This window comes from Equus asinus, chromosome 21 (genome assembly GCF_041296235.1).
Source record: "Equus asinus isolate D_3611 breed Donkey chromosome 21, EquAss-T2T_v2, whole genome shotgun sequence".
In the NCBI taxonomy this organism is placed as follows: domain Eukaryota; kingdom Metazoa; phylum Chordata; class Mammalia; order Perissodactyla; family Equidae; genus Equus; species Equus asinus.
Window position 1 is genome coordinate 38,431,957 of NC_091810.1, and position 12,830 is coordinate 38,444,786.

The 12,830-nt window shown below is 47.3% G+C and overlaps 1 protein-coding gene across 4 annotated transcripts in view; it reads right to left on the bottom strand.

Annotated features, from left to right (window-relative positions):
• The window catches only part of PTPRG (protein tyrosine phosphatase receptor type G), a 680,787-nt gene that overhangs the window by 70,103 nt on the left and 597,854 nt on the right, over window positions 1-12,830 (bottom strand). For 2 of the 4 annotated variants that reach the window (XM_014868697.3, XM_014868695.3), the window contains exon 13: window positions 10,170-10,302. In XM_014868697.3, coding sequence (XP_014724183.2) covers window positions 10,170-10,302 — 133 coding nt within the window. The remainder of the gene's footprint in view (window positions 1-10,169; window positions 10,303-12,830) is intronic. The other 2 variants (XM_070493516.1, XM_014868696.3) reach the window with 1 other exon arrangement.

Genomic DNA, 12,830 nt, shown 5'->3' on the forward strand with positions numbered 1-12,830 from the left:
GAAGGGCAGTTTGAGGGCGTTTTCCCTCTGGCGGTACTGACCATGCAATGACCGAGTGCTTCTCGGTCAGCTCTGACACAGTGATCTCTGCCCCAGGCATTTGTCCTTTGTCTCTTTTCTGTGAAAATCACAGCCAAACATCTCCTCCTCCAGGAAGCCTTCCCTGACTCTGTGTCCCTCCCATCCCACTCTGGTGGAGGTCAAGTCCCTCCCAGAGCACAGTCTCCCTTCATCACCACTACAGTGGTGAGGCACCTTTAGCCTCCGCAGGGGCCAGTCAAGGAACCTCGGGGAAGCAGGGACTGGCAGACTAGGGGGGTGGGGGAGGGTAGCTCTGTCCAGCCCACCAATGCCACAAGGGAATGAGACAATCCGAGAACAATGCTGCCAGATCTCCCTATTTATCATGAGAACCCAGACAGCTAGATTTTAAATAAAATCTTCCCAGTCTCAAAATAATTCATATTTTTAAAAATAGTATGTCAGCTACATAAAACAGATCTGAAGGTCACCAGATCTGACCTCTATTTAGGATAACCTTTGTTTACCTGCTCATCTCCTCCATTAACCTAAAAGCTATGTCTCCTTGCTGAATCCCCAATGCCTGGCACAAACTAGATGCTTAAGAAATGTCTTTGGGGTCAGCTCCAGTGGCCCAGTGATTAAGTTCAGTGCGCTGTGCTTAGGCAGCTTGGGTTTGGTTCCCAGCGTGGACCTACACTACTCACTGTTAGTGGCCATGCTGTGGTGGTGGCTCACATACAAAAAAAAAAAAAAAAAAAAAAAGAGAGGAAGATAGGCAGTAGATGTTAGCTCAGAGCAAATCTTCCTCAGCAAAGAAAAAGAAAGAAAGAAAAAAAGAGAAAAAGAAATGTCTTTGAACCAACAAAGGCAGGAATAGATGGGCCAGCTATAAAGGGTCTTAGGTCAACAAAACCAAACCCTAAGTGTGAGTACCTCCAAAAACATACTAACTATGTGATCCTGGGCAAGTCATTCCCCTTCTGGAAACTGTCTCCTCCCTAGAGAAGAAGAAAAGTAGTGCCTGACACTTTGGCTAACCACGTGGCTGCTATGAGGAATATATGCTGTAATGTTTGCCTTGTATTAATCCAACCATTATGGGTTGTTGTTATTAGTGGTGTTTCTCCTTTGTTATCTGTTCACAGTCACACACATGGGAGAAATCATTTCTATTGCACCCGTCCTTTGTGGCTCTGCTGGAGAGGGGCAAACAGCTAAACCAAATCCAGTTATCAGCGAGTGAACTTGGAAGTGTCAGCTGCTAGAGCAGATGGGCGGAGCGTGCGCGCCAGGGTTTGGTGCTCGCAGCAGCTCTGAGTGTCATTGTTGCTACGGTGGGAATACAGGAGGGATCGCGTTCCACTGGGGCACATGTGGCCAGTCATTCCACGAGCAACAGAGGGGTGTTACCACATGCCCACACTTGACTTTCACATGCACCTGCTGTTTGCCGGAGCCTCCGTTATGCTAACACAAGCCCCCACACATTTGTGGCATGCATCCCTTCATATCTGTTACACTACCTCCCAATGAACATCCAGGAAGAAAAACCGTTGCAATGTCCACAAAACTCACTTGTTTTCATGAACAGCATTCTTAATGAGAAGGCACCTGCACATGGCAAAATTTCTGAAAGTCTAAAGTTGGCAGTAAAAGAGAGACCTTTCTTCTGTCTGCCTATGAGGTTAAATTAGTGGTAACTAATTTACCACAGAATTTAAACATGGTTTGGTCATGTGCTGAAGAGGGACATGAATTTCTCACATCAGAGCATGAAATCCTTCTCATATCAAACTTTAACAAACCTGGGTCAGATGTTACAATTCACATTAGAGTTTCCAGTTTTCTCTTCCAAAGTCCATGTAGTTAGTTAGCTCAGCCCTATCTGCACGTGAGAAGTAATGCTGCTCTGTGCTTCCAGAAAGTTCCCTTCTAAGCTAGAATTATGGTCAATAAGATGCTCAGTTTGTCATAAAGGTAATATGGCACTGATTAGCTGGAACTAAGAACAAATAGGTTTTATTATTCAACATCAAAATCTATTCAGCTTCTCGAACACCTGAAAATCTAGCTGGTCCTCTAAAGTTTTCTTCCACATGATTTTGGCAAATCCAAACCATAGGATCTTTTCTACACATAAGAACATGCACTATAAAGAGAAGCTATGGAAGGAAGGAAGGAAGTGCTTCCAGGCATGTGACTCCTCATCTAGGCAAAATAATGTAATGGTTAAGACGGTGAGTTATAAAGTCAAATTGTCCGGGTTCAAATCCAGGATCCAGGAAAGATTAACAGTGTGACTTGGGCATGTCACCTGATCTTACCAAGCCTCAGTTTTCTGATCTGCAAAATGGATATAATAATTCCTAGGATTTATAAGCTGATTAGGAGGGGATATAATCTGCTTAGCACATGTCTGGTATGATGACTATTCAAGAAGAGATTCTTGGCGACATGGGCCTTAAATACATGAAGCCATTTCAGGGGTGAGACTGTTCATCAGAGAGAGAATAGCTACCTTTAAAGCAATTTTCCTCAAGATTACAGAAAAAGACAAATTAAAAATATCTTTCCTATACTCACAATTCTAAGTGGATGCTAACGTCTGGCTCACAGTAGCTAAGCTATTCTATGGAGCAAGTTAATAAATAAACAAGTTGCATGCCCTAGCACACCCACTGGACACCCTGCACATAGCTCTTCTCCCAGCATCTACCCCAAATTATGCAAATCAAAAAGAAACCTTCCAAAAAATTTCCTCTCCTCTCTGAGTGTCAGCAGCTGTGCTCTTCCAATGCTCCAGTTCTTTTGAGGAATGTCAGCACATTAGTGCCATATAAACAGCTTGTCTGGGTAAGGCAGGGGATACGGAGCTCTCGGAATGCACTGACTGTAGTAATTCAAAAGGTGCATTTTGTTACCATTTTGAGTAGTCAGGCCAAAATGGCACACTTCAGATACTAGGGAATTGATTTCTTCTCCTTCATTTCAATAGAAATGATTACAGCTCTGAACCATCGCATGGTTGATACGGATGGCAATATTTCCAAGGCACACACAGGGCGCCATTTGCACAAGGAGGCAAGCTCTATTAGTTGATTTTCGTTGATTTTATCTTTATTAGCTGCCCCACAACCCTGAACCTTGTCCAAAACTACTTTGCATGGAATTCTTCCTAGCTTCCCAGCAACTTCTGCATTGTTATGGATTTTGTTCCTAATTCTCTTCAAGGCTGACCTTTGCAAGGAGCATTTGAGAGAGAAATGTAGCATCCTACCTATAACGTCTCAGCTAAAAGTATTTTTAAATAAATTTCTCTTCACAAATCCATGTTGCTGCCTGTAAAAATCCTGCTTAAATAGTCCCCAGTGGGCCTCTCTATATCTTTCAGTTGACAAAAAATATGAGGTCTCTATCTGTATTTTTTAGTTTTGGCCAAAGGTGAAGTAATGAGAATAATGATTGGCTTCCAAAGTTGTCCCTTTCAGGAAACACTTTCTCAACCCAATGACGCCAATGGCTCTAAATATTTAAGGACACTTCTGGCAGTGCTCAGCGAATACTCATGGGCTCCCCAACTTATCTTGTATCCTTGCGGCGGTGTGACCATTGCTGGTCAATGTGGAGTGAATGGGAGTGAAGGATTACACTTCCTAGCCATGCGGTGGAGAGCTGGGTGCCTCCTCCATTTTTCCATCACTGCTGCAGCAACTTGGGAGAGACAATGTTCCAGAAAGAGGAGCCGTGCACGGAGGGGGGATGCCCAACCCTGTCAGACTTCACCGAAATAAACTTTGTGTTTTGAGGCCACTGGGGTGTTGAGGGGTGTCAGCTGCAGCCGCTAGTGAAGCTGACTCTGATACAGCCAATCCGAGCTAATGAAGCTGACCACTGGGCTTCAATGTTGTTTGGGAGGGAGGTGGGGGCAGGTGGGGGCAGGTTGGGTGGGCCACATCTTTAACCTAGTTACTTAGGGATGTGCTCCTCTGGAATTGCCTTTAAGCCCATTAGGAGCACCACCCAAACCAATTTCATTAACTTCATAGTCACCCTTTCCTTTTTTGGCCCAAAGTGGTTCTGCTTCAGTTGGTTCACCTACATTTATACTATATTTAGCTCCAAACAGATGACTTTTAGCTATTTCTAGGATAAATACTTTGCACAACTGAGATCGTTCAAAAGAATGAACTCTAGAAGGAAATTCCACAAGTTATTTTCAAGCAATGTTTTAAGCAATGGACACATGATTGGAAATTGTGTACAGCTACACAACGTGAGTACATTTCTTTTTTTCTTAAAGACTGGCACCTGAGTTAACATCTGTTGCCAATCTTCTTTTTTTTTTTCCTTCTTCTCCTCAAAGCCCTCAGTATATAGTTGTATATTCTAGTTGTAGGTCCTTCTGGTTGTCCTGTGATTACATTTAAGGTATAACCTTCATTTAGATCTGCAGATCTGATTTTCTTTGTTAAAGAACAATGCTTTTTAGGCACATAGGGTTCAGAATTAAATTTGTATTTTTCCCTACAGTCAGGGATAATATGACAACCTCCACTGCATATTCACGTGTCCCAGGCACTGGGCTAAGAAGTTCCCGTAGCTCACACTTAATCTCACATGAGCCCAATGGCACGTTTCTTAACTCTATTTTGCAGACGAGGAAAGCAAAGGTAGTGGAGGAGTCTTGTGTAATGCAGTGTTTCTCTACCTTTTTTTCAATGGCACCTCCCCTAAGGGGCCTTTATAGACATTTTTTCCTTAATTGCCCCCTCCCAATGAAATTTTAAAACAAATTGCATATCTGTGTATGTACTATATGCATACCTGTGCTTTATACACAAAAAGAGTAAGTTGTTTCACCTCCCAAGAACCAATACCCCCCTTTGGGAATGATTGTGCCCGTTAAGAACACACGCTCTAAGGTGACACAGGTGGTGTGTGAGTGGTGGAGCCTGGCTCCAGATCCAGGCTGTCTGACTCTCGGCCCACACTCCTACTTCACCACCGCACAGTCCTGCCTCATTCTCATCTTGCCCTCCTGCAGCCACGGCTCCTTCATGCCTTTCCATCATGCTCAGGCTAAGGCACACATCCCTTCATGTGGCATCCATGGCCTTCATCATCTGGCTCCTGCTGCCCTCATACTTTGTTCCAGCAACACTGAACCACAGGTACCTGCTTTATAACAGGCCCAGTTCTCTCTCTCCAGCTCCATGCCTCCACACCCTCTTCACTGGCTTATGGTTGTTTGTGCTTCAAGACCCAGCTTGGGCGTCAGCTCCTCTAGGGAACTTTCCCTGACCCCACCCCAGCCCCCTTCCCAGGCCTGGTTGAAGCCCTGTCTATGTGCTGCCATAGCAACTCAGACTTACTCCTCCAAACTCTATTATATTTACTCGTATGCCTCTCCAGTTGGACCACAAGGACTTTGAGGGAAAGGCATCACCCCTGAATCATCAGGCCCAGCCCATGTGTGGCAGGCACTCCATACTCACTGCATGACTAATAGGAAGCTGCAGGTGGGTCCACTGCCCATGCACTAGTAGAAATAGCTTTATAATTTCTTAAATAACAGAACACTGCTAAACTGCTGTATGCACTCTCTAATAATCCTGCAGACGGGATGGGATTGAAAGTGGCCCCCATTTTTCCAGTCCATGGCACATGCATGCATGACGCCAGAGTCCTCACTGAGAACCTGAGGCTGGCCACGCTGAGCTCACATGCCTGCCTCGTTTCTTTCCCACTGTTCACATGTGCATTTCCCCTGCTATCCATGCCTGAATTCCCTTTTCTTAGTGGAAATGCCCTCCTGATTCTAATTTCCCAGCTTCTTTCGGAGGTGACACTGGCCACTTCTGTCTGCCTCATACCTGCATCCAGTCACCTTTCTGGGCCTTGATGGTCCTTTGGGAAACCACCCCTTGTCTAGCTTCAGTGCATATATTTTTGATGGCAGTGACCTCTCTTATGTGCCCCAGGGTTAAATATTAAGACTCAGACCTGACAAGAGTCTTCAATCTCTCTGCCCACCAGAAGTCTCTGGGGATGGACAAATGACCTGAGTCAGTCCTACGAGACACCATCTTGGGACTTAACTGGAACTGTTAGAGAAGAGAAATTCCCTTTCCACTGGGACAAGGGTAAGTAAATGTAACATGGGCCAGAGGGCACCATGTGGAAACAGCCAGAGGGCCTGCCTAAGAGAAAAGACCTTACAGAGAGAGCAGATCCCAGAGCCTGAGTGAGAACACAGAGACACACAAAACAAGCTGAGTCCTGTTCTGGTTCCATCTTCCGAATCCAGCTGGGCCTAATGCTCCTGAGCTTTTCAATTCCATGAATCAAACTTTTTTTTTCCTGCTTGTGCTTAAGGAAGTTTAAAGTAGATTTTTGTCAGCTACGACAGAAATGGTTCTGACCAACATACTGGATGAGAATATTGCACACTGCTCAGCCCTCAGTAGGCATTCAACAAATATTGCTTCTCTTTTCCTTCTCTGGTCAAACTGCAAGGCATTGGCACAATAAGCCCACTGATCCCTACTCCATTTGACTTAGCTGGACATCAGTCATGCTCATCCTTCACAGTACGTAGGTGTGAGACATACATCTTGGTGGTAAAATAACATTATGAATTCTAGAGTGAAAATGTCCTGTGTTCAAAGCCAGGGTCCACCACTTACTGCAGGGCTCTGGACAAGTCACTTGACCTCCATAAGCTTCTGTAGCTTGCTTTTAAGATGGGGATAGTGGGACCGGCCTGGTGGCGCAGCGGTTAAGTTTGAACATTCCGCTTCTCGGTTGTCCGGGGTTCGCCGGTTCGGATCCCGGGTGTGGACATGGCACCACTTGGCACGCCATGCTGTGGTAGGCGTCCCACATATAAAGTAGAGGAAGATGGACACGGATGTTAGCTCAGGGCCAGGCTTCCTCAGCAAAAGGAGGAGGACTGGCAATAGTTACCTTAGGGCTAATCTTCCTCAAAAAAAAATAATAATAAAATAAAATGGGGACAGTAATAGTACCTACCATACAGATCTATTGCAAGAATCACGTGAGATGTGTCACCCAAGTGCTTGGCAAAGTGCCTGGTACTAAGAAAGGACATCAGCAAGCACTAACATCCCCGTACAATGGGATGCCAGGGGAGACAGCGAATTCAGAGACCTCGGGTTTCATTTTCTACTATTTCACAAACCCATTAAATTGCAGCGAAAGCAACTCTAAGTGAACACACTCCGAAACCGGAACAATAGCTGCAAAGGGTCAGTCCCTGGCTATAGAAACTGGCACCACAGCGAGCTGGTTTGAAGCCCCGGTTGCCAGGCCTGCCACCCGAGGAAACAATCCAGAAGGTTTTGATCTGCCTCAATGCTCCACTTATGTCAAGTCTGTTTGCCAATCATCTGCTCTCATTGTGCCTCAAAAGGCGGAAGAGAAGCACTGTTGTCCCAGCCTCGAAACCGCATCGCCTTGGGAAATACGCATCTCTTCTGAATTTACCAGTTTTCTGTGTGAGCTCCCCAGTGCCTCCTCTTTTCATATGAATAATAAAAAAAAAAGTTGGGATAGAAACAAGGTCCTTGTCCCCTCTAGGCTGTTCTCATGCTTAGCCAACTCATCCGTCCTCACACTAATTCAATTTTACTTTCCTTGCTCTGTAAGAATTTTCTCCTTCACACTCACTTTTGTGTACTGGCATTAGGAGTTTTGTAGAAGTTCACAGGCAGAGTTTACTGGATGAAGTTTAAAGCTCTGGTTCCTTTAAATAAAACTCTCAACATATATACATACTGTACATATATACATATATAACATTATATATTTTAAACATGAAATATTAATATATTCAATACATATTTTTCATTTGCACTCACTGAGTTTTTCAAAAGTATAAACAGTTGTCCTTTTCTAATGGGAAAATACATTTTGAATGGGAGGATCTTAAAGCTCTCTTTACTACATGACACAGCCCCTTCCTACAAGCAGCCTGCAGTCAACATGCACCCTCTGCCCTGGCTGGTACCCATGTCTGCTTGGCCACATGGTCCACAATCTTCCTTGGTCACAGTAATCCATTCTGAGGTGGGCAGAGGACTGAGGTGGGTCAATCAGAAACACTCCTGAGGTTTTTGCTAGAACTGCTTGGAACAGGAGCTTTTTCACACGGGGGCTGCCAAGCTAGGATCCTGCGGCCTGGAGCAGCTGTGGGCCCTCTCTGCTCCTGCATGGGGAGTCTGCAACTAAAACCACGCAGCCCCGAGCAGAGCCAAGACACGGCTATGCAGACCTTTTGCCACTTCTACGGGCTCAATTAAACCCACATTAGGCAGCCTCCAGTTTACTATGAGCTTCAGACAACTATGTGTTCACAAACCACTTTGTTCTGGAGAAGGGATGACATGGAGGTTGGTCTAGTGTTCCTAGGCTCACCCCAAAACACAATGTAATTCATAATCTATCTGGTCTGTAGCACTAGTGCTATAGTTACTGTTAGACACCTGGGGAAGCGGAGATGACCCCTTCCTTACTCCCTTGTTCCATTCAATTGAGAAGAGATCCAAGGACGCCCACCTATCTGTCAGCAGATTCTGCTGATCCCACCTTCAAACTGTGTGTATATCCAATTGATTCCCACCACCTGCTCTGCAACCCTCATCTGAGCCACCATCACGTCCTTCTTGGGCTAGTTCTGTAGTCTCCCAGCTGGTCTCTCTGCCTCTGCCCCTGTTCCTCTTCAGTCTCTTTGTAACACAGCAGCCAAGTAATCCTAAAGTCACCTCACAACACTCTTCTGTACCAAACCCTACTTAGAGTAGAAGGCAATGTGTTTACAATGGCCCACAAGCTGTACATGACCTGACTCCCCTCTACCCTATTTCTTCCTGACACTCTCTCCTATCACTCTGGCTCATATACCTGCTCTAGCCACACTGACCTCATAGCTGTTCCTAGAACATGCCAGGCATGTTCCTGCCTCAGGGCCTTTGCATGTGCTGTTACCTCTGCTTGGAACTTGCCCCAGATGGAGCCAACTTGACTCCCTCCTCCTTTAGGTCTTTGTTCAAATATCATTTGTCACTTAGGCCTTCCTTAGCCACTCTCAACACTCACCCCTAAGCCCTAGCATGCCCCTCCCTTTCCAGATTTAGTTTTCTCCATGACACACTTAACACCATCTTAGGCATTATATATTTTACTTACGTGCCTTGTGTATTGCCTGTCTCCCCCACCAAAATCTAAGCTCCACGAGAGCAAGGATTTTGGTCTAATTTGCTCACTTTTGCATCACCAGCACCTAGAAGAGTGTCTGACACCCAACAGGGGCTCAAAATTAACTGAATGAATGGAAAGAAGGGAGGCAGGGATGGAAATAGGACACCCGTTCATCACTGACGAAGCTTGCCAGATAAAAGGCAGAAGCCCCCTACGTTAGTCTGAGAGGCGAAAGCAGCCAGGTCAACTGAGGGGGCCAGCCTGCCCCTCTCAGTTCAACTGCTGAGAAAACCCAGGACTTGCAAGCAGAAGCTGCAGGCAGACTTCCCACAGGAGGCAGGGAGAACCAGTTCAAGGACAATGATAATATAAGGATGGCTTACAGGCAGCCATTTTCATCTTACTTGTATTAAATGCCACACAATACACTAAATGTTTTCCTATCACCCCATTTTCAGCAAAAGGCTATGAAAAAAACCTTAAGGTAAAGAGGAGGTATTATGTGGGTACAACAAACTGAAGCACCATCTCAGAGAAACTGGAAATGCTATGAAACTTCTTAACTCATTCTGCAGGTTTAGAAACTAAAGCTCCAAGTGGAAATGAGACTGGAATCTAGCAAGCAGCAGGGCTGGGGTTTGAACCTGGATCTCCCTGGTTCCCAAGCAGAAGTCTCTTTGCTGTTAAACCCCAGCAGCTCCTCATAAGTGCCTTGAGCTCAGCAGCGGCTCAGCCCACTGGCTTCTTCTGGGTACAAGTGGGTGTCCCAGGTAGTGACACTAGAAACACTCAGCTGCCTTAACTTTCTGAATGAAGAGGCCATGGGCTTCCCCTCCCTATGGGCTGGCCCCCTCCCAAGGCAGCGAGCTGACAGCAGAACCCGCCCCCACACCCCTCTGTAGGAGCCCTCCGTCCAGCTTACTCACCTCCAGTAAACTAGCACAGCAATGAGAAGGATGAGGCACACGAAGGTCAAGGCTGATACCACAATCAGAGGGATGATCCACTCCATCCTCCCTGGAGAAGGCCGGCTTATCATTCCAGAGGTGTTCTTTTCTGCTGCAAAGAGAAACCACGCCAGTTAGAGGACAGAGGTTAGCGGCGAGGGGGAGCCAGGGAGCCAGAGTGTGATGCAGAGTTCTGCTCTGCTTTTAGGTACTTTCCGGAGAACTGGGCTGCCCGCTCTGGGACACCCTGTGACAGGAAGGGCAATCTTCAGCCTGCACCATCTCCTACCGAGTCCCAACCCAAACGGGGACTTTTCTTCAGGCTGCATTCTATAATCACCAGTGGGATGGATTTGCAGGTAGAGTTCAAGAGGTTTTTAAAGAGAGCTGTGCAGAAGACAGACATCCAGCCTCGTTCTAGGAACATTATAGACCCAGAGCGGCCTCTGGACACACTGAAGAAATGTGCTTAAGTCTACAGGGAGCACCACACTCGCCTCTGCAAGGGGTAGGGGGGCCTCTAGGGTTCGCTAGTGCCAGGGCGAGAGGATGGCACGATGGATTTTACTAAGATAACTGGCTGTGACCACAAGGGTAGCATCCATTACTCCTTCCTCTAGTAAGTGCACTCCAATTCTGCCGTGGGAAACCACTTCTCCCCAACAGACAATCACGGTGGGACAATTGTCCAAATGTGGGGCTCTCCAGTCTCATGGCTAAGGGTAAGGAGGGGACTCAAGCTGGGGCAATGGTGCTCTGGCCCTGGAATCTCAACCAGCCCCTAGACGGAACATCACCGCATCCCAGCAGGAGCAACCAGATGCTTCTGCCCATCAGTTCCCACCACCTAGATTCCGGGAAATCCTGTTTTCCCTCAAATTTGGTTCTACAGCTTTTCCTTTGATCCCATTATGTCCCCACCTGCCCATCCTTCCAAAAGCTCTCAGACAACCAAAGACAGGCAGCCATGCCTCACTCTGCTCCCAGCACACGTCGGCCTCTACACAGCAGCCAGTCAAGGGGTTAACAGGGAAAGTCTGTGAACCGGATCCGGCTTCTCTCTGCTCAACCAAGACCTCTTACCCGAGCAGCTCCTTCCTCTGTCTCTCTCAGGACCCGAGGATCGTCACAGGTCTCCTGGAGCCTCAGAGGAGAACTTATTCCCCCTTGTACCGTGGGGTAGATGCCGGGAAATCTCTAGATGGCCCAAATGAAGCTCAGGCGCAGTTGTGGGGCTGGGAAGAGCACAAGTGCACAGAGGCAATCATGGGAGGCAGGTGGCGAGGAAGCAAAGGTTAACTGTGACCGCAGGGAGAAGCCCCTTGAAAAATCCACAGCTGGCTGCAGGCTGCCTTGTGCTCAGCAAGGATTCCTCCTGCTCTGCAAAAACAAGGCCAGCCTTCAGCGAGCCCGAGTGCCCCTCTGCAGGACGGACTAAACGCAGGGCTAATCAGGCTTGGTTTCCAAGGGAGAGAAAGTGGGCTGAGCAGCAAAGAATTAATTGGCCTTGGGAGCAGATTTTTAAAGAGGCAAGGCTCCTGAGTCATGAAGAAGTGTGTGACCGTGCTTTTCACCGGGTTTCTCTCATGTAGTTGACCTTGATCCCCCTTCCTTTGTTTCACGCATAGGCCTGTGAAACAGGCAAGGCCAGGTTGATGCTCATCTCACAGGTAAGAAGGCAGAAGCAAACAGGTGAGGAATATACTGATTAAAAAACACAACTGAGCCCTTCCTGGTTTATAAAGTGCCTCCCTAACGGTGCCAGCCCATTTCTCTCCATCCTTTGCTCCACAACTTTTCATTAGAGAGCTATCTGCCAAGGCCCTACTGTGTGCCAGGCATAGTGCCAGGGGATGGGGACGCAGCAGAACATCAGACAGGAACAACCCTATACCCGTGGGGTAGGAGTCATTTAGAGAGGGAGAGGCAGACCTACGAACAAGTAATTACAACAAAATGAACGTGAGGCCAGGGGAAGCGCAGGGGTGCAGGGGAACAGCTGCCCTAGCCCAGGGCTTCTGGAGGGAGACATTAGCGTGAGACCTGAAGGATGAAGGGGAGTTAGCCAGGCCAAGCGCAGGGGAAGAAGTGTGTTCCGGACACAGAGCACTAAAGTGGTGGGGGTGTGAAATGAGGCGGCGGGGACCAAGCTGGAGAGTCAGAGCCCACACCAGCCCGGGCTTTGTAGGCTGAATTAAGGGAACTGGTTTTAGTCCCAAGGGCAGTGGAAACTACTGCAAGGCTGTAAGCCAAAGCAGACGAGGATCAGATGTGCAATCTCTCCCCCGACATAATGCCTTAATGGCAAAGCTCTGGCGACTGGCCAGAGGAACCAGAGTTGCAAATGAGAATGATTTTGCAGGGCTCCAGCAGGAGGCAGCCCAGCTAGGCAATTATCTGGCTGATAGAGGGAGCACCACAAAGACCGGAAGGTCCTGTTCATGGAAATACAGGAGGAGGGTTGACATATAGACGACGTGTCCAGTGAACTCGGTATTCCCCTGGGAGGCACTGCGTACTGGAGGAACTCCCAATGTCTTGTCCTCTTTCTCTCCCTGCTGCCTCACAGAAAAGGATTCCTGCCTGGGCTACTACGTGGTAGGCAGGTAGGGGAGGAGGCAGAATGCAAACTCCAGGTCC